The sequence below is a fragment of the Parasteatoda tepidariorum genome, chromosome 3 (genome assembly GCF_043381705.1).
Source record: "Parasteatoda tepidariorum isolate YZ-2023 chromosome 3, CAS_Ptep_4.0, whole genome shotgun sequence".
Classification (NCBI taxonomy): domain Eukaryota; kingdom Metazoa; phylum Arthropoda; class Arachnida; order Araneae; family Theridiidae; genus Parasteatoda; species Parasteatoda tepidariorum.
The window spans coordinates 62,390,267-62,417,103 of record NC_092206.1 but is presented as its reverse complement, the minus strand read 5'-3'; the positions used below and the strand labels follow the sequence as shown (position 1 = coordinate 62,417,103).

Below are 26,837 nucleotides of genomic sequence, written 5' to 3'. Positions count from 1 at the left end.
ATAGTTGCGATTTCTATGCGAACAGCCATTCAGTTGCTCAGGAAATGTCTTCAGTGTAGCATTGTAACGTTTCTTCTTTATTGTGGCTTATTAAATTTAAGAAAGAAAAATGTTTGATATTCTTTCTTATGTAAGCAAAAACAAAATGGTATATTTTTTATTTTTTTTTGGAGAAGGAACATCTAAAACACATTGGAAAAATATTTGTAAATAAACAAAAAAAAATATGTATCTTCTTATTAGAGTTAAAACCTAATGCCTGAGAAAAAGTTTTACTCAATTTAATGATATAACATGAAATGCTTATTTAAACTTTACATTCCATAGTTTTAAGAATCATATTACTTCAAACATTAAAATAAGCAAAAAGTATACATAAGCTCATAATTTTATATAATTTAATTTTACATAAATAATATTATTTCAAGTAAATCAGATGATTCTTTATTGTTGTTTTCCGAATTATAATTCAGAAATATATACTAGCTATTACAGTTCTGCACTTTCTGAAATCATATTTATTCATTGGAATAAACTAAGCAATGTTGACTTCACTTTAATTTGTAAGGAATTGAAGACAAGAAAGAATGTATTATTCTGTTACAGTATGCGATCACGAAATCGGAAGTTATCAGATGCAAGCTTGTTAATAATAGAAAGGTAAAAATTATTGAGAAATTGTTCTTCAAATGTTTGGCGTGTTCTGTTTTAAAAAGATTTACCAATGTTCTGGTTAGTTCTGCATTTTCCTTAGGGGAATTTTGCTAGTAAGGAAATGGCGTCTGACTGTGCCAATGAATATGACAGAACTAAATGAAAACTTAATAAATAAATGCCTGATATTTTCAGGCTCCGCTAGAGGGCGTATTCAAGCGTGGCGATCACGAATTGGATACTTGCAACAGAAAGAAGAATTCCGCCGAAGAACATGGTTGTTCCTAATCACGTGATTGTGGTTATTGGATACCTGCAAATAACGTTATGCGTGTGTATTGAACCTGATTGACTGCAGAATCGGGGCATAAACTAATGCCACGATTTACCAACGCGTGACTTCGCTGGCGTTGTATCTTTAAAGCGCCGTCTTGTTTATGCACAAGAAACTGATTTCAGAAGTCTTCTTTTTGAGTTGCAGGTACCCAATTGTTAAAATTTGGTGTTAATTGGGTGCTTGAAACTCGAGAAGAATACCGCTGAAATAACATGCTCGGGTAAAAGCACATCAATGCTATTAACTTTGGTTTATTATAACGCGAAATTGAACTTCTGCAAGCGACGTTACGGTGTGTGTTGAATCTGGCTAGAGACCGTGAATTTGAGGAGCCTTAAGTCTGGCTAATGAATCGTGGCATAAACAAATGCCGCGATTTTCTCACTCGTGACTTCAGTTGTAGGGGAACTTCAGTTGTAACTCACTCGTGACTTCAGTTGTTCAAGAAGACCTCTGAAATCCGCTGGTAGTATATAAACAAGACGGAGTTCTTAAATCACAGTTGTTAGACTTAATTTATGATCACTTAGAACCAATCTTCGAATGAGGTTTAATTAGTTACCGGCAAGCAATATTAGGCGTGGGTGTCTTGAATCTGATTGACTGCTAAATCATGGCACAAACAAATGTTACGATTCAGCATCTAATTTGGTTTGATACTCACCCGTGACGTCGGTTGCAGGTACCCGATTACTGCGTGATTATTAAATTTGGTGCTAACTTTAACTTCCCTGCTTCATTTTCTTAGTTAGCAGATGATGAATCATAGGTAATAGTTAATAATAAAACTAAGAATCTTTTTTTTTTTCAAAATAAATTATAGTAATCAAACAAATAAAATTATATTTTATTCCTTCAAAATTTTCAAAAGTTCATCAATCTTAGAATGCATCAAAAAAGAGAGACTAAAAAATAATCAAATTTATAGTAATTTTTTAAAAATGATGTTTTTTTTAAATAAATAACTTCCAAATCAAAAGAGAAAATTAAGGGAAAAAAGGCGATTTTTTATTATTTATCTCTTAGCTCTGTTCTATTTGTTACCATAGCAACGTTTTAAGTTTTCTCTGTAGAAATGCTTTTCTCTAGATTTTTCACTTGCTACGCCGAAGATCAAAGGTAGATGTAAGTATAAAAAAAATTGTGTTTAATCTTAATTTGCGCGATCCTAAGTTTTAAATTAAATGTTATTAGTTTCAAGAATGCTTTAAGAAATGCTGTTTGACTGAGTACTTAAGTATTTTAGTTACAAAGTTAAATAATTTAGGCGTGCTGTTACAAAGCTTTCTAATTTTTCCCATTGCTTTTTTTAGACACACAAATTTGGAAATGTTTAAATACTACCGCTTTAAAATTATTTTGCAGTTTATACATTAGGAACATGTGATGTTTATATGATAATTATAAATATTATTCATAAATAACATTTATAAGTTTGTTAAATTAAACAAATTACTGTCTTAATTTTCAGTAAAATCTTTGTCAAAAGTTTAGTACCAAGAACAACTATTTATTTTTTTTTAAAAATGAAACAATCAGAGTTTGAATTCAAAATATATTTATTCAGATATAATATTAAGTATGTTCATTGTAATCATGAGAATATATAATCAATTAGAGTGACTTTGTCTAAAAAACATGAAATACAATTGTCGTATTTTATCATATTTTTTTCTGCTTCAATTAATTAAATTGCTTATTGGAAAATATTTTATTTATTGGCAATACTTTTATATTTAATTATTTATTGCCAGGTTATTTTAAAACAAGAAAAGAAATTAGTTCTCAATTTAAAGCTTTTTTTGTATTCTTAGTGCAATAAATAATGCTTTAAAATTAAAAAAACTAATGCTATTTTTGAACGAGGATTCAATATAATATAAATTAGTTACTGTATAATACAAATGATATCTATATTAAGTCTTATATCAGTATACTAGGTACTTATTACAGTACATATTACCACAAATAATTAAACATCTCTGGCGTCAACAATTGTTTGGCGATCAATTTTTTAAGGTCTCCCGAAACGAGTGGTACCTATGTCTTAACTTCCTGATTAGGTTATTTACTTAATCGCAGTTAGCAAAGCGAAGAAAAAATATAGTTCTTTGATCTCATCAGAATAATTCATCATTCATTTAAGTATCAATTTATTCAAGATTTTACTAAAACTTTTTGATGTTTGAAAAATAAACATGGAGTTAACTTTTTAAAATATGTCTATCGATTCCGCTATCAATTAGATTTGATCATAATTATGATTAATTTCGACCGGAATGTCAATCCTATTTTCTCATGTAATATTGCAAGAAGCTTCTAAACAATAATTAAGGCAAATGCAATAGAGAAAAAATTAGTATAACATGTTTAGTACTATATCACTTTCCAAAAAAGAAAATAATAATAACATAACATGTTTATTATTACATCACTTTCCAAGCATTGGCGTGTGCTTTACCAAGCAAGTGCTTTACGATTGATTCTGAGAAAAGATGTTTTGAGAACTTTTTTCCTTCTATTGCTAATTCTATGAACGCTGAAGTGAAATTTCAAGAAACTCATGAAACAAAATTAATTTTCGAATTTTTTTTCCTATATGTAACTAACCACACAAAGAAGCCATATATATAAAAATACGAATTTTGAATTTTTATTGATATTATTTTATTGATATTTTAATCAACATAAAATTGATACTTATGTTGATTTTTCAATTGCACGGCATGAGTATGAGTAGCAAATATTACTACTGCCGTAAAAATGATTGGCAAATTTTATTAAAATTAATTAATGGAGAAGGAAAATTCTTCAATAACAAGTTTTGTAACATTATTTAAATTACCAACTGCCCAATGTTTTAATCACCCAATTCAGTTCTCTGGACGAAAATTGAATATTACTTGCTAAATCTAATTGGAACAATAGTTAAACGAATACTGGTTAAACAGACGTTCCTAGTAGTCAAATAATTCGTTCTTAATTAATGCTTTACAATTCCAGTTGGTTTTACCCAACAAATAAGCAGTTGTAATTATATCAGCAGCAATATTAGTACCTCCTTTGCTTTGCTTGACATTAACACTGACTTGTTAGATTTAAATAAAACCTAGAAAAATTCTTTTAGGTGTCATAAGCTATCTTTATGAATTCTAAAATATTTTTATTAGTTTTGAGCTGGTATCTATTCTTAAAAGTAAGTTTTTATTATTATGCATACTGTCGAAGTGGTGTGTTTGTTATGTTCCGTATGCGGGTAAATACAGTATGTATTACTGTACTTTCTCAAGTTCTAAGCCTGAATGATCGAGTTCTTAGCAATCAATGTAAATTGTCAGTCTAAGAATAATCGCTGCTGGCTACAAAACATTCATCTTCCCTGTTTTGAGATTAATTTTGACGACATCTTTTGAAAATATAAAATTATGAAATTGATTTCTAAAAGTTTAATTTTATTAACTGTAATTTAAAATACCTTTTTGGTATTTTTACTGCAGTTTATTGCTAATGGGATATTTGTTGGGACCTGTTAGAATACACTATTTTTCATGCAATTCGACAATTACCATTGCGGGGCCAAGAAACAAGATGAAATAATTTTTAATTAACATGCAAAATGCGCATACATATGAAGAATGTTTAAACTGGAATATTTTCAGAGAATTTTTCACTATTCTTCAGCTTATTAAAACTCTGTTGAATCAGTATTGCGGCCTGTCTATGTTCAAATTATTTTTTCTGTTTCTTCTTTTGATTCTAACTAATTTAAAAATTTTGAATTTTAAAATCAATTACTCAGCGATAGTTTCAACAAAAATTATTTTTTTAGCAACATTGTTAAACAGATTTTAAAAAATGGTGAATATCTTAGTATCCGATGCATTTTTAACGATAATTGAAACATGCTGATTCGAAATATACAAGGTCTGTACCACTCACTGTTTTTTTTTTTTTTTTTTTTTTTTTTTTTTTTTTTTTTTTTTTTTTTTTTTTTTTTTTAAGATATGTTCCTTTTAAAAAAATTTTATTTCAAGAATGCAATTTAGTGCTGTATATGGAGTACTCATGAACATACTTTTAGAAAATAATGAGATTCGGTCACAATATAATGAGATTCTGTCAATCTTGTAAATAAACTTTTTTAACTATAACAACTTTTTCGAATTCAAGATCTCGAACTGAAAGAAAAAGAAATTCTTATTAAAAAATGACGTTAATCTCTATGATTTCAAACGTAAATTATTGTTTTCATTAATTAATTTGAATTTTTAGATGGGTCTTTCAACCCATGAAAAGTGCAAAAGACCGGTAATTAAGAAAAAAAGAATATAAATAGATTATTACCTTTTATTCACAGTGCAGTATGCAAAAATAATAATAGTAATAATCACCCTGAATAACCTAAGAACTAATGTTGTTCACGTGTTGAGTCTCAATCTTAATAGTTCGGATATGGATTTTATAGGATAATTAATTAGTGCAGAGAGCATATTCCTATTAACGAAATCAGACACAAAAACGAACTTTCTTTGAACTAACATGCATTTAGTTAGACAAATTTTTATTTCTGACCCTCAAAATATAAGAGATAGCCCCAATCTGGGAACAATGGTCCTAAAAATTTTTCGCACACAATTATAAAAATTTTTCATCCAAAGATAATTCCGTGCAAAGAGTATTTTTTTAAAATTATTTATTAATTTATTTAATAATAGTCGAAAATTTTTTAATTGTAAGGTATACAAATTTTACGGAATATAACTTAATTTATCAAAATACAAAATTTGAATTAAATGGGTCCATTAGTTCCTCAGAAATCAAGTTTTAAATATACGGCTTCACTTCGAAATTTAAGTTCTCAGGAACTATCCGACCGATTTCACTCGAATTTTGTGTTTGACTTAAGAAGTTACGTTCCTTAAAATGATGCAAAAATTTGTGTAACTTATAATTCAAGTTTCTTTCTATTATCACTTAATAAAATAATAAATAATTATTAAGAAATACTTTTTGTATGGAATTACCTAAGGATAAATGAATTTCATAATTGTGAATAAAATGCATTCGATTCGCTTGAAACATTCTTGAAATATGGCGAAATACACAAAAAAGTAAAATTGTCCTTAAGGGGTCCAAATTTTGGACTGCTCTCCTGGCCAAACTATTAGGACCATATATCTCATATTGCGGCTACTCTTTATATTTTGAGGATCATAAATCCGCATCCGTTTATTCAAAGAAAGTATTCTTTTGTGTCTGATTTCGTAACTTAAAATATCGCCTGAGCTAATTAATGAACATAATTGAGGTCACCCCCTTTCAATAATTAAGAAAGTCCTAGTACGTGAAGATCCGATCATTAGATCAAACGTTACTCAGGGTGAATCATTTTAATTTTTTTTTTTTATTCGTGCACAGTACACAAAATTTTTTCTATAACACTGTGAAACTGATGAAAAAATAATTATGTTTTTTGTCATATACAGTGAAGACGTCTCTCAGTGTTGGCCCGACATCAGGAGACTATAATGGAATCATATACTGGGTGTAGGCATTTTTCTTAGTTCTTTGTCATTTAAAAACACAAACATCAGTACTTGAACATGCCGCTAGCGGGAAAAGCTAATGCTTTTTTTTACATAAGTGAATTAACCTCTTTCCATTTTACAGAATTCTTTTTAATCGAGATGCGAAATTAAAACCTGCCTGTGGCAAGCACGTTAAAGGTATTTGTTTCATGTTCAATCACATAGTAAACTTAGGGATATCTGGTCTTTTTCAAGCATAGAACGTAGAAATTTGGAACAAAAATCTAATATGCAATATTTGAAAGAAAACTCAAGAAAATTTTTTCGCTAATACTAAAGTTAATATAAAATGTCCATTATAGAATTAAGAATAGCAATAGAACAACGTGTTCAATTATGTATCATATTTTTGCATCTAAACTTATTGTCAAAAGAAGAAAATTTATTATTATAATTACTTATTATGTTTCGTAAGGATATCAATCTCTTCCCCCTTTTTTCATTGTTCTGTAATTTTTCCATGTTTTCTCTACATTTTGGTCTTATTTTACGAGTTCTATTTACTTGCAGCTTATGCGCAATAACTTATTGTTTTTCTTAATTTTCTTCGTGTTTTTTTTCTTTTTGTCCTTTTCGTATTTATTTATTATGCTATATATATATATATAATTACTGTTATTCATTTGCAGTTAGTGCTTCAAGCATGGTGTATCAACATTTGGTTAACTTCTGGCCTCTTGTTCCTGCATTTGATTTGCAAAATGTCGTCGAATCTCATGATTCGAATAATTCCAGTTCACCCTACTCAGACCAGCCTTACTTCTTATACCAGTTAGGAAATCCAAATCTGAAAGATAGCCGTCGAAATGAACAAACTTCTTTAGATGATAATTCCGGCCATGATGGTGGCAGCTATTTTTGCTTAATAATTGGAGATGGTATAGGATGCCTCTTAAAAACACTATCTCGGATGTTTCGCCACAAAAACACCAACTTGAAAATATATATGATATGCTCATCTCCTGAATGTTTGGCACGCAATCTGCTTCTTATGTCACTGTTTGGGGACAACTCTCTTCGATCTAGTTTACTAGAAAGAGCTGAAATCTTTCTTGATATACTCGGAAACATTCACGTGAGATCTCCTACAAAGCTATTTATGGAAACCAAATCCGTGGAATTCATTGAAAAAATAGGAAATTTATCAGAGAACAAAAATATCCTTCCCTTTGTATCACTAGAATATTTTAAACAGAAAGAAATAGATGGTTTACTACAAGCCTTCACGTACATAAAAGACGAAAAAGAATTTTTTGGAATTGGTAAAGGTTGGGAAAATGCCCTGCGTGCTTATTATGGAACCAGGTACGACAATCGACGGAATTTGTTTGATTATCATTTCAACATGAAACTTTCAGATTATAAGATAATAAATTTGAAGAAATATATTGATTGGTGTGAAACGGGCATAGCTTTTAAGTTTCGGCAATCTAAATACAATTATCCTAACAAAACGATGCACATTTCATCCACTCAATTCACGAAAAACAATGACAATGTCGATGCTTATGTTGGCGACATTGCGACTAGCCCTTACGTAGCTTTTGGTGTCGAGACTGGAAATTTTAGCTTGCTAAGGGAATCAAATGGCGTGTATACTTCGAATAGTTTGGAAATTTCAAAATTTAACATTATTGATATGACAAACGAGTTCATAACTCATACTAAGATGGAAAAGTCTAGAAATGTGATGGTTCATCCGCTATCTTTTGAAACATTTCGCAAGATGCATAGGTTCAAAAAACTCTTTGATGCTATTTACGTTACTTGTGACATGATGCCACTCATTGGATCGCTACTATCTAATGTTCTGAAAGAAAATGGTATTGTAGTTTTTGAAACTATAAAAAATGTTGTTAATTCAACAAACGAGCAAAAAGCAATGTATTGTGAAGAAATTGATCGCGTTGCTCACTTTAATGGATTGGAAGTCTTGAATGTAAAAGAATTTTCAGAAAACAAGAATTTTAAAATATTTGCATCGAAGGGGGATTTATTTGAAAATGATGGTTTGCACATTGCTAATAACAGTTCAGAGTTAGAAGAACTGTAAGAGTGAAAATAGCTTTGACATATGTTAAAAAAGAACTGTTTATGTTGTAATATTGAATTAAAATAGTTGTAAGCTTTGAAAACTTAAATTTTAAAGTTTTCCACCTTTTAAAAAGATATTTTGAATAAAATTGTGTAAGTTCTCTTTTGAAAATGTTTTATAATTTAAATTAATTAAAAGGATTATAATTTTTTTTTAAAAATTGTTAAAATATAGTATATTAGTTCAGGTTAAATTATTATTTTTTCAAAGAAGCTTGAAATTTTATTGTTATTCTATGTTGATAAACTTTTGTAAATATTTTGCGAAAAAAAATGTTTTTTTATGAAAGTATAATTTTAGAACACATTTACCTTTTCAGACAAAAATTTCAACATCGAAGCATTTTGAGAAGAGTATTCCCCAGTTGGATACTTCTTCTTTTGTATAAACATAGGCAAGTCTCAGTTTGGGGTGATATGCTGGTTCGGAAAAAAATGAATTATGAATTAAAAGAGTGGCACTCAGTGAACACTGAACACAAATATTTTGGTTATTACCCGGTTCTGAATTTTTTCAGAAAAAAAAACTAGCAAAGTCTTAACTAAACTGAAGCGTAAAACCGGTCACGTGACTCGCTTCTTTTGGTGTTTTAGTTTCTCTTCAGTTCAGATAGCAATAGATTTCACAGTTGGGATATTAGTACTGTAAGTAAACGAAAAGAAATATTTTTAATTACTTTTTATCGAAAGATCTATTTTTAATTTTTTAAAAAAGCTACCTTAGTTTTTAAAGAGAACAACTGAATAACGTACTTCATTGAATTACTGAGATATCTATTTTGTTCCAGCTATAGATCGTCATACATGTTTGCAATAAATATAGCTATTGGCGTCCTTTATATGAGAGATAGGATAAGCTTAGAAACTCTGGCATAGCGTAACTTCGTACGTTATAAAACAAACTTTGATAAGGATTTAGCTGTCTCTTTTAGGAATAAAGGCTTATGGACTTTATCTACCACCACATTTTGAACTTTTAAATTCGTAAATGGTAAAAGATAGGTATTTTAATTCAGAAAAAGTGTGATTTCGTGACTGCAATTAGTTGATGTGTCTGGCTGGAACATGGTATTGAAATTATACACTAACAATGAGACACTAAGACGAGCTTTCAAAAATTTCAACCAAAAGAAGAAAAAAAATTATTGAGGGAGTTTCAGTTTCATTTATTTTGCTGATGTGTACACGCTTTGTCTACACAAGAAAAACAAACACACCCTTTGAATTTCTGCAAAAAGTTTTTATATCATGAGGGGAACTATTTAACTGTTTATTGCTGTTCTATTATTTATCAGATGTATAAGCATATATATCTAACAATAAGTACTAAGGATTATACCTATATATATATTAAATATAGTAAATTCCACAAATGTATGAAATGTGACAATTTTTTCTTCAAAATTAGTTATCTTATACTTCAAAAGACCTTCTGAATAGAAAAATGGTGTTTAAAACTTTCGAAGATTTACATTGTTTACTTTCCTTTTCCCTGTGTGTTTACGTGTTACATGAAAGACACAACAAAAGCAAATAATATTATAATGAACTTTATCAACAGCAAATAAAATATATTAGGCAATTTAAAGTAAATTACAAATATAATTTCAACATAAACTTCACATTTTACACGATATATTACAAAGTGTTAGTTATTTTTTGAAGAAAAAAAATCTTTTATATATATTTTGCCAGCATTCACCAGTTTAAAGTTAAATTCTTGAGCGTATTTACCCGTTCTGAACAAACAAAAATATCAAACAGCAATATTGTGGAATTAGAAAAGAAATGTACACTTATTCCACAAACTTAAACATTAAATAATATGGGACTAATATTCATCAAAAACAAATAATGACTTGCACAAGTGAAAAAAATAATTTCCTTTAGAAAAAAGTAACACTTGTTTCAGGAAAGTTTTACAAAACAGTCACACGTAATTGTCAAAACTATATACTTTGAAGTCTATTTAACTCTAGTTCACAGTTTCTATACAAGAGTGTTTGAAGTCTATATCAGTTGATTAGGAATTACAAGTAGCCGTATTAAAAGTATAAAGAAACTCATTTTCAACTAAAGAAATTTTTTTTTAAAAATAAGTACAGGAAGTGAATGCTGTTTCCATTTTTTTCTAAAGAATAGCTCTATAGTTGATTTTCTTGGCATTTTGTAGTTAAAATTATGGCAAGGCACCAAGTTATACTTCGAGCAGGTATTTTCAATTCTTTCCTAAGTGGCGATAATCTAAAATAAAAAGAATAAAATACATTAACATCAAATATATTTTTAATGTGAATTTAATACATGTTAGCTTAGTAATTAGCGTAATATTTCTTTTAATGTTCAAGAAACATTTTAAATTTGTAAACATGTTGTTAAAATATTTTTTTTAAAAAAATTAGCATTTTGGGAAGACTTATAGAACTGCTATAGGCGACAATTCATTTTTTTTTTGCATGTTTTATGAGCATAAACAATAAAATTATAGTATTTAAGAAATTGGACTACAATTACTTTTTATATTTTTTAAAGAAATCAGTTTTTTCCCATTAAAATTTTGCACTATTTTCATTTTCAACGTACATCCAACAGTTCATCCAACATCCAACAGTTTCATCCAACAGTTACAAAGTGATAAGAAGAGTTAAAATGACGATTCTAATAAAGTGTTATTTCAATGTGACAATTAAACTTTCTAGAAATAGTCTTAACTGAAATTTCTAATGTTATATTCACAACTTCATTGTAAAATTTGCATCAGTACTTTTATTAAGCAATGTTTTGAAATTAGCTTTAAAACTTCATTTTACAGGGAAGATTGATGTAAAATTATTAACTTTAATTTTTTCTTGAACCTTAGAGAAGAACAGACATTGCAAAGCTAGAGAAAGTTACCTTTTACTTCTTACATTGAATAATAGACTTTAAAAGTTATGATTAATTTTAACGGAGGAGAAAATAATCTTTACTATCACAAAAACCTTAATTAGTTAAAAAAACAATTAGATAATTTTTAATCAATTATTCATTAACTGTCAAGCAGTCTTTAATAAAAAGATTAAAAATAAATTATTTAAAAACAAAGTGGTCAATTCAAATTTATGTTGATTTTTATTAAATTAGTTATAATAAGTTCTTTTTGTCATATTATTATCAAGTTGAAAAATTAAATAAAAGATGCTGTATTTTAATGAAAGCAAAAAATCGCGAACTTTTTACGTCTAATCTTGGCTTTAAAAACGTATAGCTTCAGATATAACTATGAAATACAAAAGTTGTATTTAAGTACAGCCCAATTTCAAATGCGCAATTCTATTAAAAGTTTTAAAACTTTAGTTCTAATAGTCTTAAAAATGACTTTCGAGCAGAATTCTGCTAAATGTCATATTACTAATTGAATATCACATTATTTATTCTCTACACAAGTATGCATTTTAACGAAGGGATTTGGAACACTATTTCAAAACTTTTAAAACTGTAAAATCAGCTCATTTCTTTAAAAAATGTATTGTTTTACTTATTTTAAGGATATTATTATATTTTAAATAAATAAGATATTTTGAATGCCTTTTTTCATAAGCTAAAGTACAAAAGATTTTTTCTATTTTCTGTTGCACTAATTCCCAACCAGTTTGAAAAGTGATTTTAACTCGTCTGCTAAATAAATAAAAAAAAGGAGTTAAAGTTAATCTTCGAACTTTACTGAAAAAAAGTACGGTCAAAACTGTCAGAATACGGTAAATTTTACCGTGTTTATGGCTTAATGGGAACACCAAAAAGCTCACTAATTTTTACAGAATCCCTTTGGCAATAGTATTAGCAATAAAATATTGTTTTATAATAATTATAAACGGAAAAAATACCAAATAAATGGTTTAAATACTGTATAGTATTTTGGATTTCATTACCAGAAATATGGGTCATTTTTTAACCAAAAATTTCACTACCATACCTTACTGTAATTTTACCAGAATTTTTTTCTCCGTGTATGAATGTTTTAAAGCTCAAAATAAAAGAGAAAAGTTAAATTGTAAAATTCTAAGTTTTTTGACGGTCATTTTTGATTATTTGACGCACTTGCAACTATAATACCTCTCAAAATGACATTTTACGGCAAGATCCAAAAATATTTCTTTGATGATTCCGATGACGAATCAAGATAATGCATGAAGACATCCCAGTCAAGAAAGTGTATAGCAAGTCATGCGTGTCAAAGTCATGAATTTCACTTGTCACGATTGATCGCAGTGCAATTCAAATAAACATAATCTTGGTTTAAACGTGAAAACAAGCGAATTCGAAAGAAAGTTGTCAGGAAACATATAATTTTTTAAGAGAAAAGAATATTCTATGAGATGGCCAGATGCATTTTATTCAGTTTTAGCTGCTTAAACCTCTCCTATTAAAAAGCCATTAAATTCCTTATTCAATTCAAATCAAATGTATTTTTTAAGATTTATTGACCTTCTTCATGGCCAAGGTTTGGGGTGGATGAGCCGGACGACGTCCGTAATCATGAACTTCGGTTTAAAAATTCTGAATTGCTGATTTCTATTTTATTTGTGTTTTGTTTGTTTTATATGCAAGTTTTTGCCTTATTTTGTCGTTCATGGTGTCTTAAATATATTTAAGTATTCTCAGTATCAGTAGCAAATAGGTTTTTCTTAAGTATTAAGTTTTCTTCTTAATTATCCGAATAATTAAAAACGTTTAAATGTGTGAGACGTGTAAAACGCATAACTTGGGATATTTTATATCTTTGTCGTACAGAATTAACTCACGAAATTTAAATAAGAAACTTGAGTTTTTATAAAAGATTATGTCATTGTTATAGAACCATTTCCGTTTGAAATTTTAATATAACATATCGACTTGTTTAAACCTGTTATCGTTTTTTCGAAATCAAGAGTTTTGTAACCTATGAATAGGTATAAATCATAAAAATTTATATATTTAAAATTTAACCGAGCATCAATATGATTAATTAATTCAATTTATATAAAGAAATAAGAGTATCATACATTGTTCCCAAGAATTAATTTTCAAATAATAAATTAATTTTTACTGCATTTTTAGAAATTTACTCCAAAATTTTACTTCGTTCCCTATTCAGGCTCGTGAGATCTATTTATAAAAATCTGAAAATTGTAGATGTCGAATAATTGTTATTTAGATATCAAATTACACAGCTATATGAACATTAAGAACGTTTTCCAATATTAAAGTACACAAAAATATAAGCATATATTAAAGAACTGTTTAATTCAAATGTAAAATATGATAAAATGAACTTTTTATCATCTTAAAAGAATTTTTCAGCCGTTATAAGCTTTAATGCATTACGAAATAATACTCTACAATAAACAGAAACGATCAATTACAGTTAAGAAAAGCATTTTTTAAAAAGCACTTTAAAAAAATTACGAATCGTTAAATACTGCTCAGTTTTAAACTTTTATAGCTGAAAAATATATCGACACTCTTTTAGCACCACAGTTCATTGAACTCAATAAATAAATAGAAATTGAACGTAATTTTTTGGGACATTTTTTTTGTAATTTTAATTTTTGAAAACGATTATCTATAAATTATTAATTTTCCCAATCGTTTTCTTTCATTCAAATTTAAACTTTTTTCAGTTGAAAGCGTATTCGCGATCGCAACGCTCGAGTACGCCGTCTAGCGGGAGCTTGNTAGAAATCGCAGGTAAGCGTCGCATACAACAACGCCCCCTATAGTTCGTTGCGATCGCGAATTGGCATCGTTTGAAATATCAATTGTTCTGCAGCAGGAGTCATTGCATCCGAAGAAAAGTATATTTCTGAATGTAATTTTCTCCATCAATTTTAATTTTTTAAATAAATCTTTCTTCCTTTTTTTTAAGTTCTCTAGTTTAATAACGGAATGCTGAAATACGTTAACTACGTTAATAAAGGTACGTATTAAATATCTTGCGAAGTGTGAAAATAGTAAATTAATTCTATTTATAAAGATAATTTAAATAGCAAGGCTTTGTGAGAAGCGTTCTTCAATGGAAAGAACGTGGTGTTTTTTAAAATATTTCCTTTTAAATTATTATTTTATTTAAGAAACAGAGGAGACGTAGCACGAAAAGAATAAAGGAAATGCCTTCAAGTAAACAATACTTATGTGTTCATCTAAATTGCTTTAGGGAATTTCTTTCCAAAAGAATTTCACGAGTAACGGAGAAAAAAATTATTTTCTACAAACCAGTTACGGTATAGCATCCTTTTGGCTTTGAAGGCAGTCAGCTGCATTAAAAAATATAAGTAAAGGACATTTCCTTCAATTAAGTTCTACGTATGAATTTTCTCCGTTTAACGGCCAATACACTCCGTTATTATTTTTTTCGTTTCTATTTAATTGAATATTTCGCTGTGAAGTTTTTTTTTTATTTAGAGAATAATATTGTATTTGGAAATTTAGAAGTAATTAAGTTATTTTTTTTTAAATGAAAACATCAACAATTTGCAATACTTTATTAAAAAAAAGCATCAAGTATGTCTTTTAAAATATAGTTTGAAGTTATAAAAACAATTCGCATGCTTTGTATTCCATACATTTTTCTCACTTTGCCAATTACGCTTCATTTTATCAAGGGCTTTAAATTTTATATCAATTTCCAGAATTTCAACTTTTAAAACTATTTGCTTTTACGTGAAATGTTGCTCAACTTTGCACACCATTGTATTTCTTATTGAATTTTCTTTTTTTGCCTCGGATAACATTGTAAAAATTTGAAACCCATTGAAATACAGAGTCCTTTTTTTAAATGAAAACATCAACAATCTGTGATACTTTATTAGAAAAAAATTAAGTATGTATTTAAGAAATATACTTTGAAGTTATTAAAATAGTTCNAGTATATATATATAGATTTATATAGTATATATATATATATATATATATATTTCACACTACCAATTGGATGCTTGCACTTCAAGAAGATGATCACGGATATCCACACATGTGACCTATTACGTCAGCAACAGCTGATCGCTTATAAGCAAAATGACGTGTTAAAGTTGAGCTAAGTTTCCTCACATAATTTAGAATGTTAATTAACGTGAAGTTAATTAAATACAACTCCGTATCACACATCGAATATATCATATATATCGCTGAAATATATTTCTTTCTTGTCTACGTCTTTTACCTAACTTAGATTTATTGTTTGCCTATATATTTTAGTATAACCATAATATATTTGCGTTTTGTGAATATTTATGTTTTGTCTTGTGTAGATTTTGTGTTTATTATTCGTTACATTTTATTGTGACCGCGATATGTTTTTGTCTTGTGTACTTTATAACTTCGATGCATAATTAATTTGTTTGTGTTCTTCATGGTTTAGAGCCTGTCAAAGTGTTAAGTAAGAAATATATAGTGAAAGAAACATTGCGAACGAATATAGAAAGTATCACTTAACGGCATTGATATTTGACGGAGTTGGCTCACTCGAAATATAATTAAAAGAACAGCTGCTAACGTAAACAAGTGCTACGTTTTAACAACCAATCAGTATCGAGCTAACCACGCTACGTCACTTGTAAGTATCCGATTAAGCTTCATTTTATCAAAGGATGTAAAATATCAATTTTCAGAATTTCAAACTTTTGAAGTTATTCACTTTCGCGTGAAATTTTGCTCAATTTTGCACGCTATCGAATTTCTTTAAATAACATCTTAAACATGAAACTTATCGCAAGATTCACTGAGCAAAACATATGTTCTTGCACGCCTATTTTGAATGCTTCCTTAATCTAACAATAGTTCTATCTATGATCGTTTGCACGTGGCTTAATACAGGAAACAATTGATGAGAAATGGTTGCCTGATTTTCCGTAGATTTTCATCTTTTGAAAATATCCATTTTAATCTTTAGATTGTCTTATCTTATAGAATAAAGTTAGATATATATAAAAAAAAATACAAATCTAGAAAGATATATAAAATTTTAACTGCCAATTGAAATTGTTTTAGAGTGTTTAATAAATAAATTTATTTTAAAAAGGATGAATAATACTGAATTTAAATAGGGAAATCAGAATATTAATATATATATATATATATATATATTTACATTCTGATTTCCCTATTTAAATTCAGTATTATTCATCCTTTTTAAAATAAATTTATTTNTGAACTTAATTACACAATCAATTTAATTTAAAAAAATCAAATCTTGGGTATCTAGTGTTGCAATTAAAATAAAATAAAATTAAAAACTATCAGCATGATGAAAATCTAAACTTTTTTTTAAGGAATTAAACTAGTTATTTTCATTAGGACAGGTTCTTCCGACTTAAAGACATTTTTAAAATTATAAGAGCACGAAATTCTGTTCTAACCATGTACATAATTGGAAATTATTTAAAATTTTAAATCAAAATATAACGTTATTTGAAAGACCACCTTTCAAAAAAGGAGTCTTATTCATTTAATCTTTAAACACAAAGTCATTTTAGAATTTAATAAAATTAACTTTGTAGTTATATTTTATAACATCAAAAAAATGCGAAATTCCAAATATAATTACAAGCTGATGTGTAAAAGTTGTCATTTTGGTTGTTATCAATTAAAAATGTTTTGAAATTGAACAATATCTTCCAATACCACTGGTGCTTGAAATTTCGATCAAGATAGGATTTTTTTGGAAACCGAAATACTTCAAACTAAACTCACTGAAATACTGAAACTGATGTGTTGTAGAAAAGTTTAATTTGGGTTGATTAGTTATCATGCAAAACATTTTAAACTTAGAGAATATCTTCTTGTAACGCTGCACTGGCACGTTTAAATTGCGTTTAACTTCAAAAGAAAAGTAATTATACATTAAAAGACTTTTTTCTTGTTTTGTTCATTTCGAAATTTTTTTCGTTCATTTTTTATCAACGGAAACTGAGGAAGGGATTTGTCCAAATTAGGATAATATTGCGAACCAAATTACAATACAAATTACAATTCGAAGCTAATGATTTAGAAAATACGGAAAATAATGTTTCCCGGAAAAATACCTGTTTTAGCCAGCGGCAGTATTGTTTAATTCAAAATCAATTTCGCACCTAATCGAGAGACTTAGTAAATTTTCTCTGAAACTAAAGTAACCCACACTGAGAAAAAAAAAGTCTGATAAAATTATCGTACTGTACGGTTTTTAGTAATAGAAAATTTTCTGGCCAAGTCAAATCAAAATATAATGATTTAAACCTCTCATTTGGTAATTTTCTTGTTCATATGGCAATGGTTTACCGAAAATTTTTAAATAGTTCTATTATCACAGATTTAATAATTAACAGATAGTTCTTATTACCACAGATTTAATAAAAAATACGGAAATAAAAAGTAAATCTAACTGCATAAAGGGCTTTTATGCCATCCTTTAAGATATCATGATAAAAATAACAAATTTTTACCTCGTTTACCAAATTTTACCACTTATTATAAAACCATATTTTATTGTTACTTTTACCAAAATCATTACCAAAGTGCTCCAGTGAAAATTATGTAGCTTTCGGGTGTTGACATAGAGCCCAGAACAATGTGTATTTTACCATATTTTGATAGTTTTGACCATACCTTTTTTCCGAGTGCCTTTATACCAAAGTTTCAATAATAATTTATGTTACTATCAGAAAAACGATTGAACATTGATCCATAATACAGTTTAAATTTGCCACTGAATGCACTGTATGCACACTGTATGTACCTCTAAATTTGTCACTGTAAGTTGAGCGAAAGGTATCATGTAATCGACCTTAAAAAACACGATAAAATGGTTTAGCGTATGGTAAGCTTCTGCTGATTTGTACAATATTCTGGTTTACCACATTCCAAAATTTGTAGCAGTGGCTATTTCAGTACTTGATAAAATCTAAAAAGAGTATTAAAATTTTTTTTCGTTTAAAACTTATTGCTTGTAAGCAAAAAGTAGAATTTTAGTATAGTCCATGATCGTTTTCTCTAATAATTTAAACGAAAGAAAGTGTATTTAGCTGTATTTTTTATCTAATGATCAAAATAACTTTAAATAAATTTAAAAGTTTAAAAGCAAATAAGTAAAATACTCTAAAAAACAGTTTTCATAAAAATATTTTTATCTACTAACATTATTAGCTAAGATACGTCAAATGTAATATAATTTTAAAAATTGTGTTAAGAATTAATAAAAAAAAGATATGAGCACGTAGATCGGAAGAGGCTCCGATTCTAAATGCTCATTGTTAATCACCGCCCAATTAGAAGATTAGACCCTTTTAATCGCGCCATTGCCACCCGAAAACAATGAAGGGCCGTAAGCTTTCTTCACAGTTCACGTAGTTCTTAATTTTTAACGCGATTGCTGTCAGACTTCCTTATGGCTGATGCTTGGTTCGGAAGAAAAGTAATATATAGCCGACAGGTCAACTGAAACGCAGGATTAGGCAAGTTCAGCGAGTTAAGTAGCTAGCGACTCTGATGGCGGCAAAAAGAAGGAATTCCTACCAGCATCACGTGCAAGAGAAACTGCCATTTTCTTTACCATGCATCCACTTTGGATCCATGTGCATCAAGTCAATGAACGATGGGGAACAGCCTTCGGAAGTTTGAAATTTACTCGGCCTCGACTCTTCGCTCGATGGATTGAAAAGTTTGCTTTCGTTACGGTCGATACGATTCTTGCTGCGGGTGACATTTTGGTTTTGGAGACAGCGACAGGTTCTACTTTGAGAAATTTCGACCATGACTGATTCTTATATGAAAGTAACCACACCCATTTTCACTAGTTTATTCAAAATTGAGAAAACGTATTTCAACACCCAAGTGAACACATCATAAATCACCTATAAGATCTTAAAACTTTAAAGGTGGGCTGCATATACTACCTCACAATATAGAGAACTCAAAAAGATAATAATAATAGTAAAATAAATAAATAAATAAAACGATAGAAACTAATCGCCCTGAATACTTTTGATTTAATGATCGGATTTTCACGTCCTAGGACTCAATCTTAATGGTTCGACGGGGTGACTTCAAATATGCTAATTAATACAGACAAAATTTAATTTACGAAATTAAACACAAAATGCATTTTTTCTGAATAAACATACTTTTTTTCCATCGACCCTCAAAATATAAGGGGTAGTCGCAATTTGAGAAACATGATCCCAACGATTCGATCGAGAGAGTGTTCGAATGGAAAAGTGCTTGCGCTGAATTATAAAATTCGTTTATTCAAGAACAATTTCATGCAGAAGATAATTTTTATTAGTTATTTAATTTAGTAATAGTAAAAAATTATTGAATTGTAAGGGATGGTAGTTTTTACATCATTTTGTAGAATATAATTTTATATGAGTAAGTATAAAAATTCAGAGCAACGCTTGAAAAACCGAATTTTTAAAAGACTGATATTTTAACTGCATTCTATAATTATTGGTATTGATTATAATCTTGATGTTATCATTGTTAAAAATTTCTTAGATTTAATTTTATCATAGGACATAATATTCAATATATACAGCGGTAATATATTGCAGATTATTGTTATCGTGATATTTAAAAAAATATCGATATTTCACGACATGTAGATAAATAATTAAGTTCTTATTTGGTGTCAGCCACTTACTAAAATTTTATTTAAAAAAATAAAATTCAAGTTAAGAAAAATGAAGTAAAACGCTTTTCCAAGTGAAAACCTTTGATGTGAAAGAATTTACTCCTGAAAGATTGGTTTATTTAAAAAAAAAAAATCAGTCTGAGTCAACAGAAACGGCTGATTCGCATAATCAACCGTGAAGAATTCACCTTAACTGTCAACTTCTTTAACCTGTAGACTTGTCAAAAAGCAAAATGTTAAGCAAAAAAAGAAAAAGATGTTTTTTTTAAGCAAAATATTTATCGATGGCATTTCTCTAAAAAATAAAGTTGATAATTTTTTTAAATGTTTGTTCATTTTTATGAAACTGATTAAATTCAATAAAGTATTAACAGATCATGAATCGTTGCCTAATGAGACTGAAAATATATTAGCGTCAGTACATAATAGGACTTATGGAACTAGATTGTTCTAAAATTGTTTAAAATCAATACTATATCATAAACATATCATGAGTCACTGCATAATGAGACTTTAATATATATGAGTCGCTACATAATAGGACTAATTATTCTGCTTGATTATTTTATAGCTGATTAAATTCAATAATGTATGATTAACATATTAAGAATCACTGCAGAATGAGACTTTAATATATATATGAGTAATAAGACTTATTATGGAATTTGATTACTCTAAAACTGTTTAAATTCAATAATGTATGATGAACAACATATCATGAGTTACTGAATAATGAGACTTTAATATATATGAGTCACTGCATGATAGGATTTATTATGGAACTTGAATACTCTAAAGCTGATTAAACTCAATAATGTATTAAAGCATCGAAACTTATCACATTATGGGACTTATAACAACATACACGAATTACTACATAATGGGACTTGAACAATGTACATGAGTGACTACGTGATAAAACAAAACTTAATCATTTTAAATCTGATTAAATTCAATAAAGTACTATTAACACCTGAGTAATAATTCACTGCAAAACCAGACTTAAATAACTTACATAAATTACTAAATAATAGGATTTATGGAAATTCATTATTTTAAACTGATAAAATTCATTATTAAGTTAACACATGAGGCATTACATAATGGTACTTAATACATTATACATGAGTCACAACATAATACAGATTATAATGTAACTTTTGATATTTTTAAAATTTATCAAATTCTATAATACATTATCTACAAGTGAGTCAGTACTATGTAATGCGACTTTTTCATACATGACAATTTCATATATGAAGCACTACATTAGAACTTATAATAAATTTTTGTTATTCTGAAACTGATTTAGTTCTATAATGTATGTATACATTATGAGTCACTACAAGAAGTAGAAAAAAAGTGTTAAATTATTATTGACGATTTTTACGCAGGTTTAAACTATCTAAGTTAAACATATAATCCTAATGTTATTCGAATCTCTTTCATTTATTTAAAAAAATCACTTAAAACTAATTACAAACTAATCCACACTAATTACAATTCTACTTACTATTTAATATGCTACTAAATGTGTTAACTTTGTACTCGAGCGTAAGTGTTGAGAATAGACATGTTAACAATAAAATAGTGTGAAAAAAGTTTTTTTAATATTTGTTATAATATATTGTGTTTATATTTGTTAAAAGTTTAGTAAAATATTTTGATGCATAAGCTATTTAAATAAAGCATTTCAAAGAACTGATAAAAAGAAAATAATTTTATTTTAATATGCTTTTATTATAAATTTTTATTTATTTTATTTTATTTTGAACGTTTTTATTATAAAAGTTTTTATTAGAAATATTTATAGAATAGTATCTCATTATTTTTTTGGGCAAAAATAAAAAGTATCAAAAATGATTTTGCTAATAAAATTTTATCCATTAATCATTGTTTTTAATTAAAGTGACTGATGTTTGTATTAAATGTACTTAACAAAAGTAGCTACAACTTTATAATTTAATTTTTATATCTAAGCAATAAATATGAATTAGTATTTTTCTTAAATCAGTAATAGATTGAATTCGGTTGGACAAATGATTGAGAATGATTTAAACATAACAGTGCAATTATCACCATTTCTAAACTTTTTTGAAATAAACTTAATAAAGGAAATGCTATTAGTCAAAGAACAGAAATACATTATCAAGTTTAACTGTAAAGCCGAAACTAGTTTTTTTTTCATGAAAGAAATGGTGAAAGCATAAACTGGGACTACAAACAGTTTAAAAAATAAAAAAGGTAATAAATAAGTAAATAATAGGATTTTCTCTTTCAAAACCGGTCCCGCCTTCGTACGCCTGTTACAAAAGGAGTTTTTACTTTCCTTTTGGGTGGTATTTTCATTCTTATAGAGTATAGACCTTTTGTCACATTCTTCGCTTTTGCCAACCCATGTTAAATTGACTCTCACTTTTCGTGACAGCAAAGAAGGATTTAGAATTGACGGAAAAGTTTCAAGATAAAACTATTTTTTTCTATGTATAACTAAATTATATATAATTAGTAGTATATTATTATTAAATATTGTTATAAATTATTATTATTTATAAATAATTATCTTATAAATATATTATAATACTTATAAATTAAGAATTCTATATTAGACAATGCATGAAACTATATTAAGTTTAAATTGTATATATTTTACTAAAAATAATACTTCTAGCTCTAGATTTGTCGATATATCTATACTATATACAACTAAATTAATTGTACATGTATTACTTGTACGTATGAATTCTAGATTAATCTATGTATGTATTCTACATATAACTGAAATATATCTAAATAGTACATATTTAGCTTAAAATAATACTTATTCTAGATTAATCTATATATATGTATTCTATATACAACTGAATAAATTCGACATGTTTCACTCAAAACTTATAAAGTCAGTTTCTAAAACACTAATATTTATATTAGTATGTACTTAAATGCATATTGTGTACTCAAATATGTATAAGTAAGCAATAAGATTAAATTATTATGTATCTAAGTGAATAACATTCCTCTTTCTTAAAATTTAAAAAACCTTTTTAAAGTTTGTACAAATATTCATAAAAGTATAAATGTACCCTACGTATTCCAGCAGGAAAAATATTTCCATTTCAAAAATGAATTTAACAGAAGGATTTTCCATTTCGAAAATGACTATATTTTAAAAGAATCTTTGTAACCGTATAAAATTGTGGAAAAATTATACAATGCGCAGTAATATGCTTGGTTCCTTTTTGAAAATAGGAGACAGTTTAAAAAACTGACAACTAATGTTTACCAGCTAATAATATATGTATACCGTAATGTTAAGTCAAATTTTAAGAGAAATCGTAAATTTTCATATTTTTAAATGTATTAAATGTCCAATATAATGAACGTGTATTTTTTTATATTATTATATATTATAGGTATAAAAATTATTTAATTCCATTCATAATGAAATATTTATAAACAAAATTTTATAATTAATAAACAAACAATTACTGAGTTTGGAGGGTTTCATTCAGTTATATTTATCTAATTACATTTAGTTAGTACACGCTGATGTATATATATTAGTGTTTTTTCACATATATATATATTGTGTACACTAGTATAAATAAGTATACACTAATAAATTATCATGCATCTAAGTGAATAAAATTCTTTTTCTTATAATTTAAAAGAAAATCTTCAAATGTTGAAATTATTAATATATTTTCAATGGCAAAACTTTTTGAAGAAATTTGAAGGATTTAATTGTAACGTTCCAAAATATTTTTTTTTCTAAAAAATGAAAAAAAAAAAATACAAATATGTATATTGGTGAATGAGAATAACTGAATAAAACTCTCCAAACTTCAAGTTTTCGTTTACTTACGAATTATAAAACTTTGCTCCTAAACATTTCATCATAAAAAGCATCAAATATTTTTGAATTATCAATCTAAATTTTTTCCAAAAAAATTTTAAAAAATACGCGTTTGTTATAGTGGGTATTTAATAAAAATTTGGAAATTCAAGTTTTCTTCTGAAATTTTACCTTACATTGCAATATATATATNTAATATAAATAAGTATACACTAATAAATTATCATGCATCTAAGTGAATAAAATTCTTTTTCTTATAATTTGAAAGAAAATTTTCAAATGTTTATATTACAAATATATTTTCATAGGCGAAATCTTTTTGAAGAAATTTGAAGGATTTAATTGTAACGTTCCAAAATATTTTTTTTTAAAAAATGAAAAAAAATATACAAATATATTGGTGAATGTAATTATATGAGAGAGAATAACTGAATAAAACCCTCCAAACTTCAAGTTTTCGTTTACTTACTAATTATAAAATTTTGCTCCTAAACATTTCATCATAAAAAGCATTAAATTTTTTTGAAACTTATATCAATCTAAATTTTTTCCAAAAATTCTTTTAAAATTTTACCTTACATTGCAATATGAATATTATTATTATTATTAGCTGATAAACATGCCTATTATTTAATAATATAATCAAATATAAACGTTTTGAGAATTATATTAAAAGAATATCTTAATGAATTTTTATAAGTTTAAAAATATAAGGCTTTTTTATTTAATGATAAATTATAATTGACACCGACGTGTAGTAAATTATAGGTAAACGTTTTCACATTAATACTAAATTCCTATCATACTAGATTCTTATAAGATAGCTGAATAGACTTTGATTTTTCAAATTCGCTAATAAAAAATTTATAGAATACTAGCTAAATAACCATCGTACGGGAGGGGGAAAATAAATAATCAATAAATTAGTACTAAACAACACTTCGAAACAATGCCCAAAACTGAAAGACTTGATTGTTGTTTATTAATACAGATAAATATTCTCCAATGTCTTATAAAAATCTGTATTTAGTACACAGAGAGAAAACTTCAGGTAAAATTACAGTATTGTTTTGTAATGCATTTTCTGGGGGGGGGGGGAAATAAAAACCATAATTCTGCTTAATAAATCCAAAATATTAGTTTATCGGAAATTCTGATTTTCAAAGTTATGGTTCGTATTACCACATATTAAGAAAAAAGTACAAAACTGATACGTAAATTTAATCGAGAATAAATAGTTTTTATGCTATATTCTAAAGTATCATGATGACTAAATTCTTTCACATTTGCTGAATTTTATCACATATTATAAAACTATATTTTATTGTTAATTTTACTAAAATCCTTACTAAGCGCTTCGGAAAAATTTACCAAGCTTTTTGATGCTCCCATGGAGCCGGAAATAGGGTAAATTTTACCATATTTTGGTAGTTTCGACCATGCTTTCTTTCACAGTGCAGATTGTAAAAACTTCATGATTGTGTAAAATATTTGTCAATAAACAGCAGGACTGTCTGACTCTAAACTAGCAAAATAGCCAATGTTTTGAAATATATTTAGTGAAATTGTAAAATAGAAAAGACAATTAAAAAAACATATTTAGTTATTAAAGCGCATTTTTAATTCTCTAAAAATAGTATTTTAACATCCAAAATAGATTTTTTTTTCTCAGTATAGCCTCAATTTCAAAGCGTTTAAAATTAACGAAATATTAGTATCAGTTATAATTTATTAGTAAATAAAAAAGCAGATATTAAATGACTGTAAATTACAAATTGCGATGGAAATTTTAGTATTAAATGCAAAGCATTTATAGTTTACTAAATATCAATCATAATCAGTAAAAAAACAAGCAAGTATTCTTTAGTTTATTTATAAAAAATCAACCCGATGAAATATTTAGCATTAATCTCAAAGCGTTTATAGTATACTAAGCTGTTTTATCGTCCCATCTAACTGTTTGTTTTCTCAAATGGTGGCCGACGGATGTGGGCATCAGTGAGTTGACGAACAATATGCGGGCGTTACCTCATATATCTGAAGATTAAATTTGTAAGTCCATTCAGCAATTGACATCGACACCCGTTTTCAAGGCGTCATCCTTGAATGAAGGTCAAAAACACTCATCAGCAGCGCATTGTTGTATCAACAAGAATGTATCAGCCTATGAAGATATGGGAAAGCCAGACATACAAAACATGCGAAGTCAACCGAATAAGAGGATTCTGTAATACCTTATGCAAGAATTATGCTCTGTAAGAGGGCGATATTTTGTGGCTCTTGAAGAAGATTCTGCTGTGAAATGTCGTAATAAGATGACGTTAGCTGAATTAAAATTGGTCGCATTTCCAGACGGTGGTTAGATTGAATAGATATTCAATTTGATTTTTTATATTTGGAAATTCATTGACATTTTTTGTAAACAATAGTAGTTTTTGCATCCTAAGATATTTCGGTTCGGGACTAAACAAACTATATCACAAAAAAAAAAACAAAAAAAAAAAAAAAAAATTGGGAAAAAAAAACTGAAAAAACTATTTTACAAAATCAAATCTATTCTACTCGTTTATCCTACATTGCTATAAGAGTTGGGGTATGCTAAATCACACTATTCTGCAAGTTTGCTGCAATATTTGTAAAGTTAAACTATAAAATCATGCAAGTTAATCTTCTTACTCTTCGCTA

At 27.4% G+C, this 26,837-nt stretch overlaps 2 protein-coding genes across 3 annotated transcripts in view; one reads left to right on the top strand and one right to left on the bottom strand.

Annotated features, from left to right (window-relative positions):
- The first annotated feature begins 829 nt into the window (after positions 1 to 829).
- LOC107443426 (Dynein axonemal assembly factor 3) lies at positions 830 to 8,776 on the top strand. Of its 2 annotated transcripts, none has more exons than XM_071178716.1 (2): positions 830 to 1,760; positions 7,209 to 8,776. In XM_071178716.1, exon 2 carries the CDS (start codon positions 7,223 to 7,225, stop codon positions 8,630 to 8,632), a length of 1,410 nt encoding a protein of 469 aa, XP_071034817.1. In that variant the 5' UTR covers positions 830 to 1,760; positions 7,209 to 7,222; the 3' UTR covers positions 8,633 to 8,776. The 2 variants fall into 2 exon arrangements, with proteins under 2 accessions (XP_071034817.1, XP_042895384.1); XM_043039450.2 differs by lacking the exon at positions 830 to 1,760 and adding an exon at positions 1,873 to 2,116.
- Positions 8,777 to 10,207: 1,431 nt separating this feature from the next.
- Positions 10,208 to 26,837, bottom strand: part of LOC107443428 (uncharacterized) — a 39,179-nt gene continuing 22,549 nt past the window's right edge. Inside the window, exon 2 of the mRNA XM_016057282.4 lies at positions 10,208 to 10,917. The gene's annotated coding sequence lies outside the window, so the exon portion shown is untranslated. The remainder of the gene's footprint in view (positions 10,918 to 26,837) is intronic.